Raw genomic sequence first — 19,674 nt, 5'->3', positions numbered from 1 at the left:
AACTGGAGCATTTATTAAACTTTCTGACAATTGAAGAAATACTTTAATTTGTATATTTGCTAATTCTGGCATTTTTTTCTGTTTATTACTTAAAAATGTATTATGCACATTTTTTTGTTTTAGATTTTTCAAGAGGACTCACACTGATGATATAGAAGTCACAAAATCTCACATATCAAACGTGAGACACTATAGAGGTTAAGATCAAACCGGACTGCGTGTGGCTGACAGTGTAAAATGAGAATGAGATTCCTTTTGGAGAACATGATGTAATATAACAGTTTCTTTGATTTGCAGGTTGTGAGGTCAGCTTTGGAATGAAAGCATGTCACCAAGGATGGTTTCAAGACACCTGCAAATATCCTGAAATAAATAAATCACATCAAGACAATGATATAGTCGATTCCAATGAAACAACCATTCAAAGCTCTGAGAAAGATGTGTGGGAAACTGAAGGCAGATTTTACCATGATACAAATAGGAAAAATCACCAGGCAGCCATTAAAGACCTTAAAGATAAGTGTAAATTAAACCGAAGATCAAACTCGACTGACAGAAAAGACGAGGAACCAGAACCTGGTAAGAAATGTAGCACATCTATCATTATTATTATTATTAGTAGTAGTAGTAGTAGTATTATTATTATAAAAATGAACTGGATCATGAGAGACCTAAGAGATCTATTCCCCATGTATTTCAAATCATTGCCAAAAGACTTAGGAAAATTAATTTGAACATGAAAGAAGCATTCCAAGTCCTCATAAGATGACAAATATTTGATTTCACTGTTTTGTTTACAGAGCTTGAGAGCTGCCAACGAACACTGAATCTCATTTTGTACAAGAAAACATGTGACTCTCCTGGAGATGATTACATGTCTGGGTTCACGTTTTTCTGCAGAAAGAACAATTTCACCTGTGAAGATATTTTATTAACAAATCATCCTCAAAAGTCGAAAGGATTAATTATTCTCACCAGCCATGGCTTTAGCGCCTCTATCAGTCATGTGTCCCGATGGGATACTGGTGTCTACTGGTGCGCAGTGGTATCAAATAAGGGAAGATTTTCACTCAAACAAGTAAAAATTAACCTCTTAACCCCAGCGCCCCTATGTGAGTATTACGCATTTTCAGCTTCTGAGTTTCAAATACACAAAAACAAGTCTCAAATATATCATGTTTTTCTTTTTTTCTATTTTCTACTCCTATAGATGCAATAAAGAAATCAGCCACTGTTGGACAGACCGTCACCTATTGGTGTAAATACAAACAGGATATCTCCTCACTTAAAAAATTTTTCTGTAAGGGAGACGAGCCATCTATATGTAAGCCTCTCATAAACAACATAAACAGGTTTTCTATGAATGATAACCATAGAAAGAATAACCTTACTATAACAATGAGAGAAATAACATTAGATGACAGTGGGACATACTGGTGTGGAGCAGAAAGACCCGACAACCAAACAAGCAACGTTTTCTTTGGCAGATTGTTCCTGACTGTAGGTGAGTCACGATTTTTATATTATTTCAAATTATAATAATTCCGTAAGGACTATCAACAAAATGAGTCACTTTGAGATGTACAGTAAACCACAAAAGGAGTTCCATGACAGGAATTCTTAAAACGTATTTAAACGTAGTTTCTAACGTAAAAAGCTAAAGTTTGCCCAAACATGAAAGATGGATGTGTCCACTGACCTGTCATCTGTTTCTTTCTAAACTTTTTAAAAGTCTGAATGTTTGGATTTTGGACACCGTCAGGTTGTTTTTTGGAACCAGAGGTGATCATACTTACATAATATGATGGAGTGCAAAATTATTAGTTAATTCTAGCAAGCTGCAATTTTGAACTATATGACTGCAACACACAAATATCTGTTCATCAATGCTGAGAAGGACTATAATGCTATAAATGTACTAATGAAATAGCGCAAACGTGGATGATCTGCACCACACAAAAGGTGCTGCAGTCACAGCAGCTGCTAACTGTGAGAAATCCAATTATTATTTTAAAAAGAGTTACCCGCATACAGCTGATGTGAAGAAAGGGATTTTTAGTAGCAGCCGTCTCTGTTTTAAGACCGGATGTACAGTTGTACATTTCCCGTAACTTTATTTTGCAGTCAGCTGCTACTGTGAAGACGGACTCCAAAATCATGTCCAAAATACAAAGAGCAGAAGGTGGGAACAATCACCATTGCTGTGTCATAAAAAATCTAATGATCAATTTTGATGTTTGAAGAGTGTGCAATCGATTGTTTGTTTACACCACTCAACAAAAGCAGAACTGCATTACAGAATCAGAAGACACATCGTCCACATTCAGAAGCACATCTCTGTATAGTGACAGTTATTATGATTTAAACAGGCAAATGTTCAGTATTCAAGCTAAAGGTGAACAATAGTCAAACCAGATGTTCCCCCGTTATGTCGATATCAGCTAGTCAAGTACACACCTACACAGCATGTTAACAAACCGTGAAAAAAAGCCACACAAAAAATGAACGATTGCTGGTAAGGGTTTTACACATTAGTATTTACAAAGGGTATGTTGTGACTTACCTTCAAAATTACAGCGGTCCTTCACTATAACATGGTTCACCTTTTGCGGCCTCGCTATTTCGCTGATTTTTATTAGTGCACTTTTGCATTTTTATTTTTTTTTTACAGTGCATTGTGTTCTGCTTCCTAATCAGTTGTAGATCATTGTCGATCTCCTCCGTGCCGTCTCTCCTGTACAGAATCGCTACATCGATCGCTAGCAGTGTGACTCTGAAGTGCAATACTGTATGTTTGTAAGTTTCCCCCCAATAAACACAATGCCGACGAAACGTTTTTCAAAGGCACCTGCGGTAGCATCCAAAAGGCAGAGGAAGCGCAAAAAGTTGGACTTCTGATTCATTAGTGTTGAATTCTCTCGCAGCTGCTCTATTCCCATGCTCTGGACCTGAAAACTGGGTTTGATCTTTGGTTTCATTCAATAATACTGGACTTATCTTTCTACAAAGGTTTGAACCTTGAGAGAAATGTAAATTGCTGTTGATTCATTCATTTGGTTGACTTGTTTTGGGAAACCTGACCGTAAACAAGGCATGAATATCGCACTGGAAACAAAGCGCTATACAGTTTTCCCACCGGAAGCAGCATATGCTAAGGTGCACATAGTCTATTAGAGGAACTATAGATTGTGTTAGTTCCACATTGGCATCATTTATTATCCCCAAAGTTTGCTGCTTGATCAACACACTTAGTCTTGATTTTAAACCACATGGTCGTTCTCTAAGTGGAGTGACTGAAATAAATAATTGTTTGTTCTCACTACGAACATGATAAACTGATTTCCAACCAAGACCCATTCCTGTAAAAAGTCAGTTCTGTTATTATAACTCTAACAGCAACACAGCTCAGCAGTAGCATGTACAGCTGCTGCTGTTTTTGTTTTCATTTCCTGCACCTCCTGTAACCCACAGAAATGCAATAGCAGGAAATTATCAGCCACAACTGAAATCGCTGACATCGCATCAGTTTTGAAATTCTTTTTTTAAATCTTTGTCTTCTGTCATTTAAAATGTAGTTTAAATTAACCTCATCAAGTTCACATTTTTCAGGGTAATGCAACACTGACAACGACACTTCCTATTCATAAAACATTGTCTATTTTTTCAGCGACACTAGTTTGACACAGTGTAGTTTGCGGACTTCTTCAGTGGTTTTCATTACATTGTAGGCTCCCTGATAGTCAACAATTTCCAAGATATTGGGTTTTCTTTCTTTTGTTTTTAATTTAAGGTGATTCTTTAAGTGGCTCCATGGTGCAATACTTTACAAATGCATCTAAAACACAAAAGATTCTCAGTTCATGAGTGGGAGGAGACACAAACTGCAGGGTTACATCAGCAAGGGTGTCTGGTATAATAACTCAAGACATGCCAAATCAAATATCTGAAATGTATTTAAAAGTTGTTTTTTAAAGTTTTAAAAGCAAAAAAAATGTTTAGCAGTAGAACTCAATGATATAGGTTTTTATTTCATATGTTTCACTTATAGAAAAGAAAAGGCTTTAATGACGAGGACTGTCTCTTGTTGTTCAAGGCGAGTCTTTCATGCAAAATTTCAGGGTACAACATAAAAGCACACAAACTGTCACAAAGCATCTTTGTACTGAGTTGAGCAAAAGCTTTTTTAGCATTATAAATCACCGTGCATTTTAGTAGTCATTCATGTTGCTGTACCTAGAGTGCTGTGTGGAAGTCTGAGGTAACACACACACACACAACTTTTTTGTAACTATTGTGTAAACCTCAGAAAAAAGCAATCAGGATCATTAATCAAGCTGGATTTAGAGACCACACTAATGTTCTACTTTTAAAGACTAAAATCATGAAGTTCATGGAATTCATAAAATATAAAACTGCCAAATTATATACATGTATAATTATGATATGTTATGTTATGTTACTCTGTTATGTACAGAGGATGTTGTTTTCCACAGAGAATAACCTGGGGCGAAATCTGAACACTTAATGTTAACAGTTAAAACCTGTTGTGTTTCCATTTGTGGAGTAAAACTGTGGAACATTGGGTTTTTTTATTTTAAAACCTGCTTTTAGAAAAAGAAGAAATTAATGAAATTGATGACTGATTGTATACATTATTATGCAAATTCATATCAGATTCCTATCTAGCGTTATATTTATACATAGATTTTTCATTTCTTTTTCCTCTTATTTTGTGTGTGGGGTGAGTGTTTACAAGCACTGAGGGGAAGTGGGGGTAATGATGAATATCAAATCAAATTAAATCACTTTTAGTGTCACATCACGTGCAGGTACACTGGTACAGTACATGTGAGTGAAATTCTTGTGTGCGAGCTTCACAAGCAACAGAGGTGTGCAAAAATACAATAACATAAGAACAAGCAAAATATAAGAATGGCTAAATCTGAGAGTTATATGAATAAATATATGTACAATATAAGAGTTTATATGCCTTACTGAATGTGTATACTAAATATGTATATTTACGTGTCTGTATATGTGTGTGTGTGTGTGTGTGTGTGTGTGTGTGTGTGTGTGTGTGTGTGTGTGTGTGTGTGTGTGTGTGTGTGTGTAATTTTACAAATTAAATAGAGTAAACAATAAAATAAAATATATAAAATACACAGAGGTTGGTAGTAGGATATTGAGCAAAACAAGTGGCATTAATGTACAGTATGGAGTGCATAATGTTGAAATTCCAGTAGTGAAGGCGAGGTGTCTATGAAGTGTTCAGCAGTCTGATTGCCTGGTGGAAGAAGCTGTCTCTCAGTCTGCTGGTTCGGGATCGGATACTGAATATGGTGAATTGATAGCGTGTTCAACATTGGGTAGGAAGTATGTACATACATGTTGTCTGTGAAGGTTCTCAGTCATCCAGGTCATCGTAGTCAAAGGAGTTTGCAAAGAAAAGCGTCTGGACTTAAGTTACTTGAAGACGTTTCACCTCTCATCCGAGAAGCTTCTTCAGTTCTAAGGTCAAATGGTGGAGAATCCCAGATATAAACCTAGTGGGAGTAACCCCCCACAGAGGGACAAAAGGACCCCCTGATGATCCTCTAATCGCCTGAGCCAAGGTGTGAAACTGGGTGTGGGCCCCAATCAGCCAGAGTTTCGGGTGTGTTCATTGTGAAACCTGGCCCCACCTTATCATGCGAATTCCTGAGATCAGATGGCCCAGGATGTGAGTGGGCGTTAAGGCGTCTGGGAAGGGATCTCAAAACTGGATTATAGATGGCAGAGAGTTGGTGTCGTAAGCCCCGCCTCTGTTCAAAGATGGTCGCTCACAGTGGACATAGATGCTTCTTTCACTCCTCTTTCAAACCATCTGTCCTCTCTGTCCAAAATGTGAACATTGGCATCCTCGAAAGAGTGTCCTTTATCCTTAAGATGCAGATGGACTGCTGAGTCTTGTCCTGTGGAGGTGGCTCTTCTATGTTGTGCCATGCGCTTGTGAAGTGGCTGTTTGGTCTCTCCAATGTAGAGGTCTGGGCATTCCTCGCTGCACTGTACAGCAAACACCACATTGTTAAGTCTGTGTTTTGGCGTTTTATCTTTCGGGTGAACCAGTTTTTTTGCTGCTCAGACAAAAAACTGGTGAAGATGAAGTCCAGATGCTTTTCTTTGCAAGCTCCTTTGACTACATACATGTTCCTACTCCATAATTGAGTGGGTATTTGATGCCCTTTATATTTTGTTTATTTTGTGTTAGTAAGTGTATACATTTGTCATGAGCAAGATGGCCCCTGTTTGTTTACTTTTCATGTTGTGCTAGTGTCTTTGCTACACTTTTGTCCAGCGCACTTCGCATTTATGATCTCCATGCGTTATTGGCAATCAAATCTGCTATGGATAATTTTCAGAGTCAACGAAACAAGGTTGTTTTCCCACCGCCGCTTGAGCGCGGCGCAGCACCCGGTTTACCTCCATTCTTGCTGGTCAGCTCTTTTTTGCTTCCAAGGCCTCATCGGAGGAAGCAGAGAACTTGGTCTTCAGGGGCTTACTCTTGGGCTGCTGCTGGTAAGATACGCCAGAAACTTGTTGGAGCTGGATTAATCCCCACGACTCCCTGTGTTTACCATCCGGGCTGTCACCTGAAAGCATGGAAAGCCACGGCTCATTGCAGTAGGAACCCTGATTTGCTGTGTGGCTTACCACATTGTGCGGACTCTACCCCTGTCCCGGTGGGATGCAAAAAGTGAATTGATGCCCGCTCAATTGCCAACAAGTCTTATATTTTAAATGACTTGTTCTGTGCAAAGAAGCTTGACTTCATGTTTATGAGACGTGGCAACGTGAGAATGAAGTCTCACGTCTTTTAGAGCTTTGTCCCGCAGACTGTTCATTTCTCTGTGCACCTCTGATATCTGGACGAGGAGGTGGAACAGCTGTAATTTTTAAAAAGACATTTTTATGCCAGATGATCTCTTTGAGCTGTTACAATTCTTTCGAGATGATCATGATAAAAATTGGAAGAGATTAGCCCCTCTACGGTATCTTAATTTATCGTCCACCTGGGTCTGCTGCAGCTTTTCTTTCAGACTTGCAAGAACTTTTAACTTCCACTATTAAACTGGTCATGGTCATCATTGTTTGAGACTTCAACATTCATGCAGAGGACTCATCAAATAGTACAACTAAGGAATTCCTGAGCATCATGCACTCTTAATTTTGTTCAGCATGTATCAGCCCCTACTCACACTGCATGGCATACTCTGGACTTGGTCTTCACTTATGGCATTTCCCTTGACCAGTTGGATTTAAATGACGTCGTTTTTAGCGATCATAAGACAGTCTCTTTTGATGTATCTGTCAACTCAGAGTCTCTTCCACAAGGGTTTATTAGGCGCAGGCGTTTTATTGATGACTTTTATTTCTAAATGTTCTCCCTTTTTTGATTTTAAGACTTCTTTTGACGATGTTGAGCTCCACATTAACTCTTTTAATGAACACTATCTTGCCATTCTCCATCAGGTTGCTCCTTTTGAAACTAGGCATTGTTCTGTTCGGTCCCGTACACCCTGGTTAAATAATCAATCTTGTGGTCTTCGACGCTCCTGTCAGAAAGCAGAGCGTCTCTGGAAGTTCACTGGTCTGGTTGTCCATCGTGAGCAATTCAAAGATCTTCTTCACTTATAAAACGAGTCTGTGAAAAAGGCTAGATCCTCTTATTTCAATAATCTTATAAATCGTCATAAGAATAACTCAAGAATTCTATTTGATACCATCAACAGTATTGTTTCTCCTCCAACTCAGCATGCTCAGTTACTTTCTGATTAAGATTGTAATACTTTTCTCCATCACTTTGTAAATAAGGTGATGGACTTGAGATCCAAAATCTCCTAAAGTGCCTCCCCTTATGAAGATGCCCCTCGGTGTCCTGGGTCATGTACTTCCTTTTCTCCAATCACACTTAATGATTTAATTACAGTGATAGGTAAAATGAAATCCTCACCATTACTTCCCTTTGTCCTGTCTGGGACTCTCAGCAGCATTGGTCCCACATTGCTATCCGTCATCAACAGCACACTGAGGCAAGGTTGTGTTCCATCCTATTTTAAACATGCTGAGGTAACTCCTCTATTGAAAAAACAGCTCTACTAGTAATTACCAGCCTATTTCAAAATTGCCATTTTTAACAAATTACTGTAAAGAAATGTAGAAAATCTGTTCAGGTCCTTAGTATGCAGATTATAGATTGCTGACCCTTTTCAGTCTGGCTTTCAAAAGCATCACTCCACTGAGACGGCTCTCTTAAGGGTCTATAATGATTTATTAATGGCTTCTGATGCAGGGGATTGTTCTGTGATCGTTTTGCTTGACCTCAGTGCAGCCTTTGATACCATCCATCCATCCATTCGCTTCCACTTATCCTTGTCAGGGCGCTGGAGCCTATCCCAGCTGTCATAGGGCGAGAGGCGGGGTACACTCTGGACAGTTCGCATGTCTGTCGCAGTGCTAACACACAGGGATAGACAATCATTCGCACTCACATTCGCTCCTGCATTTTCACCTATAGGCAATTTAGATTTTTTAATTAACCTATCCCCACAAAGTGCATGTCTTTGGACTGTGAGAGGAAGCCGGAGTACCCGGGGAGAACCCACGCTGTGAGGTAACAGTGCTAACCACCATGCTGCCTTTGATACCATTGACCATAAAATTCTACTTAACAAGTTGAAGGTTTTGGCTGGCCTATCTGGATCTGCCTGGTTTTCTTCCTAATTATCAGATAGGACCTTTTCTGTTAGGACTGACAGGTTTACCTCTAACATCACCCCCCTAACCTGTGGGGTTCCACAGGGTTCAGTTTTGGGTCTATTATGATTTTCTTTTTATATTCTTCCTTTAGCTGGCATAATTCAATCTTATTATGTCTATGCCGATGACATTCAGCTGCATATGTCCTTTAAGCCTCACCAGCTGGGTAGGCTGTCCACCTTAGTCCAGTGTTTAACTCAAATCTCTGATTGGCTTTCTAACAATTACCTTATTTTAAACAAAAATAAAACAGAGACCATGACTGTAGCTCCTTAAGAACTACAGTCTAAAATCAGTCAAGTTATTGCCTCTTTCTTTCCTTCTGCCAAGTCAAATATTCGAAATCTTGGAGTAAGCTTTGATTCTTCTCTGGACCTCCTTCCTGCTTCTTTCATTTAAGGAACATTTCTAAACTCCAACATATGGGTTCCTCAGCTGAATTATAAAACATTGTTCATGTATTTGTGTCATCGTGTTTAGATTATTGTAGCGCCCTGTTTACCAGCTTGGACAAATCATCTCTTTCTCGCCTCTAAGCTATACAAAATGCAGCGGCCAGGCTACTACCATGCTCTAGCAAGCGTGCTCACATTACCCCCATTTTATATTATTTACATTGGCTCCAAATAGATTTTAGAATTCGTTTTAAAATTCTTGTTTTAACATAGAGCACTAAATGGCCATGCCCCAGATTATTTATCCAAGCTTCTTATAAAAGCACACAGCCCCACTCCCCCCCATCATCCTGACTGACACCCCCATCACCTCTGTGGACTCATTCCGCTTCCTGGGTACCACCATCACCCAGGACCTGAAGTGGGAGCCCACCATCACCTCCGTCATCAAGAAAGCTCAGCAGAGGATGTACTTCCTGAGGCAGCTGAAGAAATTCAACCTGCCAACACGGACGATGATGCAGTTCTACACCGCAATCATCGAGTCCATCCTCACCTCCTCCATCACCGTGTGGTACGCTGGAGCCACTATCAGGGACAAACAGAGACTGCAGCGTGTTGTGCGCTCTGCTGAGAAGGTGATTGGCTGCAGACTCCCATCTCTGCAGGACCTGTACACCTCCAGGACATTGCGGCGTGCAGCCCGGATCTCAGCTGACCCTTCTCACCCTGGACACAGTCTGTTTGACCTGCTCCCCTCAGGCAGGAGGCTCCGGTCCATTCGCACCAGAACCTCTCGCCATAAGAACAGTTTCTTCCCCTCTGCTGTTGGACACATGAACAATAACCATATGACTGTTCCCACCACTAACACATGACCCTACGCTGTGTCACTGCATCATTCCATGTTTGGCACTGATCACCACCTGCACTCATGTATATATCTTTCTACGTAACACTCTTAATTCTTATTCTCATGTATAGCTCATGCACATATCTTTCTACGTAGCACTTTTAATTCTTATTCTTACTGTTATTTTTTCATGTCTATTTAAGCGCAACTTATGACACTATGTTTGCACTGAAGCACCGCAGCAATTTCCTGATGTTGTAAACCTGCTCAACATTTGGCAATAAACCCCTTTCTGATTCTGATTCTGATTCTGAAAATACACCACTGCCTGTTGTCTTTGGTTCCAGGCTCAGAGTTTGTTGGTTGTTCCCCGAACATGACTGAACATTGCATATGCATTTATATTTGATTTGTTTGTCTTATATGAAGAAAATAAAACGTTTTTCCTCATGAACAGATGCAAACACAGCACCTGATGCAGCTTCTAAAAGTCATGGTAAGAGATTACACTTAATGTTTTAATTCTTGGTTGTCACTACGAACATGATAAACTGAGTTCCAACCAAGACCCATTCCATACATTTAATGTTTTAAAACTGTTGCTGAACACGAGTGAGGTGAAGATGTTCACGAGGTTTAAAAAGAACAGTTTCATTTAAATTTCTCTACAGTCTCAAATAAAATTACACAAGCGTCCACAGTCTGGGAGATAAAGCCATGCTGACTTTTTGTTTGCCTTCATTTCCTCAGATGTAGGGATTGTTGTGATCGTCTGTGTCACTTTGCTGCTGCTGCTGCTGCTGGTGTTTGTGATCGTCTTGATCCTTATCTACAAACGTAAGTACATTTTATTATTCATTTGTGGAGCACAGAACGACCATCACTTCCTTCCCTGTGTTTTGTACATATGATGTCTAAAATCCCACAGCAGACAGGATGATGTTAGCAGCTTCTATTCATTTTTATTTGCTTTTTGAAATTGATATTTTAATATGTAAATACTACATTATCAATGAAACTCTTACAGTTCTTTCTTTAAATGTCATGGAGCTGGTGGAAGAAATTGAATTTATTTTTATGAGATTTGTAGAAATTTGATCAATTTGCACTATTTCTTTTCTGTTTGGCAGGAATTTCAAAATTACAAAACACAGGAAATGAAGCAGCTGTGCAGAATATAAAAGAGGTGAGTGACTTAGGCTGTGTCATGTGTCATGTCTGTTCACTGTATTGCATTGTAATGTATTAGTATTATTAATGTAATGCCTCAGAAGTCTGATGGTTGAGCTGGGAGTGACTCCTCAGTTGAGCTTGTTACAGTAACAATAACTAAGCATTAAGTTGGAAAAGCAGAGATATGAAGGATTTTTCTCTCTTTAGAAAAGGTAGAACCTTTAATTCATCAGTGCTTGCTGTTTTTGTTTGAAAACACAGCTGCAGCGCACTCACATCCAGAGCCTGGATAAAGCTCTTAAACATGTCTGACAGTTTTACTACTATTTACATTCACAGCTGTGGAGTGTTAAGTCAGGCTTGGTGGGACTGCTATATTTTTATGAACTGGAAGTCTGACTTGAGCCAGTTCAAGATACCTGATTTAAAATGGAACACAAGTCAGAGTTGTCACAGATCTAACTATAAAATCTATATGGATGAATTGTAAAAAGTCAGAATCAGGATAACTATTCTTTTATTGTCATTAAACATCAGATGTTCAACGAAATTAGAAGCAACTCCCAGCTGCAGCATTTTGAATAGATAACAATAAAAACACAACCTATGGGTATTGCACTTGTCACACTTGTTGCTGGAGTGAGCAGGTCAGTCTGTAGCGTAGAGGGTGTAGAGCAGTGGGCTCAGCACACACACTCGTGGGGAGCCACTGCTCAGTGCACAACTGGAGGAGAGGCGGGGGCCTCCATAGAGCTGTCATACTTGGAGAAACTATACAGTGAGACCAAAACCACTTTTTGTTCAGGCGTTTTAATCCTGTATTGTTGATCATTATAATGTGGTAGTTTATGGAGATTACCTTGCTTTTGGGTTAAGGTGCAGGTGGAGAGAATCTCAAGTTTCTGGCACTTTTGGGTGGGGATTTTTCAGCTGGGTTGCTTCTTGCTTTCATGTGATGAAGCCCATTTTACCAATGAAAATGTGATTGTTAGAGGAAACCAGTTTCTTAATGATCTTGTGTGAATATGCTCAAGAAATTATGACCTAACCATTGCCAGATCAGTGCATCAATGTTAAGTTGTAGCCAGCTGGCTAACTGGATCTTGCTTGATAATGTTATCACAAGAAAAGTCACAATTGAAATGAGTTGGCCAGGAATTTTATTTGCGCTTTGCATGGAAAAGGCTTCCTGTTAGATCAAATATAAACTGTTCAACGGTGTGTTTTCATTCTTTCCTGCAGGAGAATATCTATGAAGAGTTCCAGGAGCACCTTGAGTATCCAGACTCAGAAACTGCAACAAACACAGTTTATCTCACTGTGAATCCCCCAAACCAGCCTGACTCACTGCATTACTCTACCATCAACTTTCAAAGCAGGTCTAACAGAGCTGGTGGTGAGACACCGACTGTCAAACCCAGCTCCTCTGCCTACAAATATTCTGCTGTGACGTTCAGCAAACATCCGACCAACTCATCTGTTAATCAGCTACACAGACCTACAGAGGAGTCTTTGTACTCCAGAGTCAAAAGGACTGGAAAAAACTAAAACGGGAATTAGAGTTCATTTCTCTTGTTAGAAATGTATAAATTACAGAACCTGCATGGCCAAGAATTCAGGTCATTACATCTGTGTTAAATCACTCAACTAATGTGAGGACTTGCGATCTTTTTACACTGATCCATACTGAGCTCTTAGATATCAACTGGTAGAGTCCCAGCGATACAAGGCACACTTGATGCTGCTTTGTTTGAACAGGCGTTCCCGCTGACCAGCCTGTTTGGACTTTGGGATTAGACTTGTTCAAGTTTAAACCCATCATGGGTTGGCTCAGGCAGCCTGGGCTGGGGTGTAGGCATGTGTTTCAGCTAACTAACATTAGCAAAAGTCAAATTCAGGTTACTGTAAATATTATTTAAGCAATGATTTAAAAAATCCTAAACAGTCCTGATTTTTATCTTTCGATCACTCAATGTCATCTATCTGGAAAAGTGCACACATTACTCTGCTGTACAACCACAGTGTCACTCTTGATATCAACAAAAATCAAAAATTATTTCTATAGCACATAATAATGCAACAAAGTTGATCAAAGTGCTTTGCAGTTGGTCAGACCAATAGTATAAGACAGTTAGAATAAAAACAGTCAAGAAGGAGGGCGAGAAAACAATATGGGTAAACAGCATAACTAGCCACGAAATTACCAACTAGTTTGAATTAAAAGCCAGACTAAAACAAGAAGTTTTAAGATGCAATTTAAATGACTGGATGGAGTCGAAGGAACAAATATAAGGAGCGAGGTTATTCTAGAGTCAGGGTGCTACGATAGCAAAGGCCTGATCACCTCTGGACTTCAGACGAGACCTCGGTTGCGTCAGGAGCATCTGATTGGAAGATCTTAGTGCTCTATTAGGAATATACAAATGGAGGAGTTCAGACAGATAGCTGGGAGCCAAATTGTTTAGAATTTAAAAGGTAAGCAAGATAATTTTGAAATTGATACGATCTTCAACAGGGAGCCAGTGTAAGTTGACTAAAACTAGTATGATTTGACAGCTGCGTTTTGAACTAACTGGAGCCGGTGAAGAGAAGAGAAGAATATGGGCGGCCCGAGTAGAGGGAATTTCTTCCCTACCTTCCCTTTTTCAATTAGAACTCCCAGTGGCTCCTTTCATGGAGGAGGAGTGGCTCTACTTCAAGCCCCTGCTGAGTGGTCCTCACTTTATCTCACTTATCTCATTTCTATCACTTTTATCCACAATCACATTCTTTCATTTAGTGACTGAAAAAAATTATAATCAGTTATTTCTGTACCTTAATAATAATCATATCCTCTCACAGCATAAACTTGGTTTTCAGATTGAAATACTTCCCAACTAATGCTCTCTTAAAATCCCGTGTTCTCTGCCGATCGTGGTCATCTTAAAGTGGTGATAGCTGTAGGTCTGACTAAAGCTTTTGACTTGGTTCATTCTTCTTTCTTTCTTTTTTTTTTTTTTGATCTTTAGCCATCAGAATTGTTGTTTGAAGGCCAAGAAAGATGCCAAGCGGCTTTACTTTACCAACTGGATCATCATGGCCTTGCCATATTGGTCCATTTGATTGACCTTTATTATAATCATGTATTTATTTTATTTGGTTTTCGGATGTTACAGACAGGACAGACATGACTGGGGGAAAGGACAGAGAGAAAGAATGAATGAAAGAGAGGGAGAGAAAGAAAAATAGAGCGGGGAGAAGAGACGGTGAGAAAGGGGGGAAGAAAAAAAAGGAAAAACAAACACAACACCTGGATCACCTGTATGGAGATTAAAAAAACAGAAGAGAAAACAAACAAGAAAGAGCAACATAATAAATACAAGTTCATCCTTCTTTCTTTAGATGAGCTTAGTGTTATTGGTCTTTCCCAACATGCACTGATGTGGTTTCAGTCTTCTCTTTCTCTTATTGCGCTTCACCAGAGATGATCATTGTTTTCATTCAACATTAAATAAAGATTGTCTTCATTTTCTTAATATTGTATATATATATTGATATATATATATATATATATATTGATATATATATATATATATATATATATATATATATATATATATATATATATATATATATTGATATTGATATATATTGATATATATATATATATTGATATGCAGATTTCTGTTAGGCTGTTCTTTTTACTATGTTTTACAGACTCTGTCATCTTACAGACTTACATCTTCACCTTGGTTTAAGACATAAGTTTGTGATATACCACTCGTACCAATTCATCATTAAATGTAGTGACTTTGACTTGATTTTCTTAACTTGATTGTCTAAAACAATTTTTTTGTTCCTTCTGTTTCAAGTCGTGCTCTAAAATGTTCCGTTGAGATCCTCATTAAGGTCTCTTTTGTACTGACAGAAGTTTGTGAAAAACCTTTATGTTTTAGGTTCCTGCTGATTGGAATTTGTCACCTTTAATCTTTTTGTCTTTAGCAGCTGAATCAGTTGTTGTTGTTCTGAATTAGTTATATATGATCTGCCTTTGTTGTATTATGTGTTCTGTATTGTTCTGTACAAATGTTTGTTTAGACGTTGAGGAGTTCATCCCATTAAAATGAATTTGAAGGAAAGAGCTTAAAAATTAATTCCTGGTTGCTTCAAAAGTTTCTGAGCAGAAATCTGCCCTTGATCATGACAGGGTTGAAGCTTCATCGATTGCTGTTTATTTTAAATCGTGTTTATATTTATGTCAAGCTCCATTTGTGTATTTTTTTAAAGACAAAAGAGATCATAATTTTTTTAAGATGTTCAAATTTTATTAGGCAGAGGAGGTGTCCTTAAAGAATGAATCTGTAGTTATATGTAGTTTTGTGGACTGTATAATAAAGCAAGTTTCAGGTAGCCGTGATATCTGTCCATCGTTCAGTTTCATTTAACATCAATCATCAGTTCAAGTAATCAAATGAAGTCCAGGAGTCAACTCTGAGCATGAAAGAGTGTCGTTGGCAGTACATGACAAACAATTATAAAACTTGGACAGGTGAGCTGCCAGCAGAGTGATATATTTTAGAAAAAAAAATCTATATATACCAAGAGGTTAGACACATAAATGCAGACTTCACAACCAAAGCAGCAGTATGTAAGAGTAGTGCTGTGCAGTTATATAGCATTTATAATAGCTCCTTGAATAATTGTTAGGGTCTGCAGTGAGCAGTGTTGGGAAGGTTACTTTTAAAATGTATTCCGTTACAGAATACAGAATACATGCCCCAAAATGTATTCTGTAACGTATTCCGTTACGTTACTCAATGAGAGTAACGTATTCTGAATACTTGGGATTACTTAATATATTATCATGCTTTTTACAACAACGTGAATGTACTATTGCTGTGTGATTTATTACTGAAGGTCCGCGACTCCGAACTGTAGTAAAGGGACCTCTGTCTAATACGGCGGGGTCCCTGTCGGCTCGTAGCCGAAAACTAGCTTTACTTTGTTGTGTGGGTCAACTTTTCTTGCGAGAGACAGAGAGAGGCGTTGAAAGGCTGCTCCAACGGAACTTATTGTTTTCGGAGGAAAACACGAACACGGTGTACAGTCGAGTCTTAATAGCTTACTTATGTTACGAGATCGATCAACTTTAGACCAGACAACAAACGACAGAGGCTCCGGAAAAGTGCAATCAAACGATGAGTTTTATTGTCACAGGAGAACACATCAACATATGTCTTCTAATCAAAATACATGTTGTGAATACTTATAAAGCAGTGGGGTACACGCCCCCCCATGGCGTCAATGACAGATTAAAATAGGTTCCAGACATTAGTCACAGTTACTCGTACATCTTGTACATCTTTTAATAGCTATAAGCAGACATAGAACTTCTCTTTTCTATAACACCTTCCATACAAGGTAATAATCTTAAGCCCTCGGGGTCTCTGAGGCTAATTATTGACTCTGCTCATCTGTTACCAAGTAGAATAAAATGCAACAGGTTTGCAACAAGAAGCTGGAAACCTTGGGGCCTCTGCTCAGGCCTATTCCTAGATTATATGTATTATGTGTACTGTAAGCATGCATTGCAGTTATCCTTCTATGTTCTAGTTTCCCCTCAGCATGGATCATCTGGACACTCTCACCAGTGAAGCTTAAAACCTTCTAGAATGGAACATCAACTCTTAACCAAGCACATTTATGCATTGTGTATAAAATGAACTCAACCTGTAAAAATAGAAAGGTCAATGTGATGACAGACATATTCAATGCAATATAAACCCCGTAGGAAATATTACTGATAAATGATACTGTAAAACAAGTTATTAATACATTCTTCATAAGGCAGATTATATGGTAGCAATAAAAGAATCTCTGAATCCCAACACTTACAACTGGGCTCGTCAGGCACTCTTCTTGGCTGCAGTGGTTATTATTATATTTACATGCTTCCAGCTCCCGTTTTTCCTCGATGAGGACTCGTACCTTTCCACTCCCCTTTTTCTCCCTCCTCGCGCTCACAGACCCATAACGTGTATGGCAGTCCATTCTCCCTGCAACACGGACTACAGTCAAAGGATCTTGCAAAGAAAAGCGTCTGGACTTCTTTAAGTTACTTGAAGACGTTTCACCTCTCATCCGAGAAGCTTCTTCAGTTCTAAGGCCAAATGGTGGAGAGTCCCAGATATAAACCTAGTGGGAGTGACCCCCCACAGAGGGACAAAAGGACCCCCTGATGATCCTCTAATCGCCTGAGCCAAGGTGTGAAACTGGGTGTGGGTCCCAATCAGCCAGAGTTTCGGGTGTGTTCATTGTGAAACCTGGCCCCACCTTATCATGCGAATTCCTGAGGTCAGATGGCCCAGGATGTGAGTGGGCGTTAAGGCGTCAGGGAAGGGATCTCAAAACTGGATTATAGATGGCAGAGAGTTGGTGTCGTAAACCACCGCCTCTGTTCAAAGATGGTCGCTCACAGTGGACATAGATGCTTCTTTCACTCCTCTTTCAAACCATCTGTCCTCTCTGTCCAAAATGTGAACATTGGCATCCTCGAAAGAGTGTCCTTTATCCTTAAGATGCAGATGGACTGCTGAGTCTTGTCCTGTGGAGGTGGCTCTTCTGTGAAGTGGCAGTTTGGTCTCTCCAATGTAGAGGTCTGGGCATTCCTCGCTGCACTGTGCAGCATACACCACATTGTTAAGTCTGTGTTTTGGCGTTTTGTCTTTGGGGTGGACCAGTTTTTGTCTGAGCGTGTTGCTGGGTCTGAAATGCACCGGGATGTCATGCTTGGAGAAAACTCTCCTGAGTTTTTCTGATACACTGGCTACATAGGGGATGACATGTTGTTACGTCTGTCTTTCTTGACATCCCGGTGCATTTCAGTCTGTCTCGAGCAGCCCGCTGGAAAGGTGTATTTTCGAGCAGGCGTCAAATATGAAACAGGGGCGCCACCTGGTGGACAAATAAAAAAATTACAACTCTAAGGCCCCTAGTTCAAAATGAAACTGAAAGTGGAAACATGACGATTACATTAGCGGTAATTATTTTGCAGTGAAAAATAGCGTTTATAATGGGTTTCAATGGGACACACATCGACCACTTGGCACAATAGTGTAAGTTTATCTGTAGCTTAGCCACTGAAGCTAATTTAAGGAAGTCAGACTGAAATTTTAAAATTAAATGTAACCGAACTTTTTTTTGGAAAATCTGGCTATATTCCATTCAACACAGTGCAAATGGCTTGGATACGAAGAACACAAAAGCCACAAAAAGGTCCCAAGACAATCTACGGGTATTATCCTCACAAAAACATGAAAAAGATCTGGATACTTCATTATGTATTTAATGACACATTAAGCACAGAGTGTGGTTAAAAATGAACCGAGTCTCCTGCCCTTAAAACCTAAAATGTCAGAGTTTCAGTCTGCAGTGTAAAGAGATTCATTTACTTATAACTGATTCCATTCCTAGTTTTTATTATAGAACTATTAAGTTATTTCTGATGTTCAGTCACATGCTTCTACCAAACTGCCCTTTTCACACCCAAACGAGCCACTTATTTCCTGTTTAATGCAAAAAGTTGTGTTTGTGTTTGTCAGAGGGGGCGGTGGTGTATGGGCCATGAGAGGAAGAGGGAGGCATGGTTAGAATGGTAGGAGTGAAAAATTTTGGCCACAAAAACTGAAAATCAGCAAACAAAACTGCCGAGCAACAGACTGGAGACACAAACTGAAGACAAACAACGAAGACATAAAGCTTCAAAACCAGTATAATGAAGTTACTGCTCCTACTCATCCTCTCTCTGACCACAGGTAATACGATTACTAACAATTGCTTACAGTGATAACAGACTTGAATATTAATTATTATATTACTGATATATAACGTTTTTTTCCAACACATTTTGTTCTAGTTTGTTTTAGTTCTAGTTTGACCTTTTTTAATCTGTTCGTATAAAAACTATGTGTAAAATTCTACGGTAATACAAAAATCATCTATGATTACACAAAGCTCGAGGCTCACAAACTCAAAAAAGGCTTGTAAGCATAGCAGCTTATTTTCTTTCATTTTCAGGTCGTGAGGCTGAAGTGAGAGCATGTCACCATCGATGGGCTGAAATCACCTGCAAATATCCTGAAACAAATAACAAATATCAGTACATTGATGTAGTTCTTTCCAGTGGAACACCTGTACAAACCTCTAAGAAGGACGTGTGGGAAGAAAATGGCAGATTTCGCCTCTACCATGATACAAAAAATAAAAATCTCAAGGTTGCAATAAAACAGGTTAAAGAGCAAGAGTTTGGGAAGTACAGGTGCAGGTTTTTCCAAAGATCGAACTTAACTGACATACAGGAAGGAAAACTGGAGACTGGTAAGAAATCTGACATCTGTTCAAATAATAATAATAATAATTATATATTAATCAATTTCCATAATCTGCAAGTCCTCATCGATTTAAAGTCACTGCCTATGG

The 19,674-nt window shown here is 39.1% G+C and overlaps 1 protein-coding gene across 1 annotated transcript; it reads left to right on the top strand.

Annotated features, from left to right (window-relative positions):
- The first annotated feature begins 305 nt into the window (after positions 1-305).
- Positions 306-14,731, top strand: LOC146710344 (uncharacterized). Its single transcript, XM_085457748.1, has 7 exons — positions 306-579; positions 801-1,112; positions 1,211-1,504; positions 10,502-10,540; positions 10,795-10,881; positions 11,175-11,230; positions 12,460-14,731. The coding sequence occupies exons 1-7, from the start codon at positions 318-320 to the stop codon at positions 12,763-12,765; spliced, it is 1,356 nt and encodes a 451-aa protein (XP_085313874.1). The 5' UTR covers positions 306-317; the 3' UTR covers positions 12,766-14,731.
- The last annotated feature ends 4,943 nt before the right edge of the window (positions 14,732-19,674 follow it).

The sequence above is a fragment of the Copadichromis virginalis genome, linkage group LG5 (assembly GCF_057382275.1).
Source record: "Copadichromis virginalis isolate Kocher_CV1m ecotype Utaka linkage group LG5, C_Virginalis_male_GT1.1, whole genome shotgun sequence".
Lineage (NCBI taxonomy): Eukaryota > Metazoa > Chordata > Actinopteri > Cichliformes > Cichlidae > Copadichromis > Copadichromis virginalis.
The sequence above is the reverse complement of the archived record's forward strand: the minus strand, read 5'-3'. Positions and strand labels throughout refer to the sequence as shown.

What these genes read in the sequence shown, in the direction of transcription:
- LOC146710344 (XM_085457748.1), top strand. Translation starts at nt 318, where the DNA reads ATGAAAGCATGTCACCAAGGATGGTTTCAAGACACCTGCAAATATCCT. An exon ending in TGCAGCTTCTAAAAGTCATG is followed by an intron (nt 10,541 to 10,794) that starts GTAAGAGATTAC and finishes TCATTTCCTCAG; the next exon opens with ATGTAGGGATTGTTGTGATC. An exon ending in CTGTGCAGAATATAAAAGAG is followed by an intron (nt 11,231 to 12,459) that starts GTGAGTGACTTA and finishes TCTTTCCTGCAG; the next exon opens with GAGAATATCTATGAAGAGTT.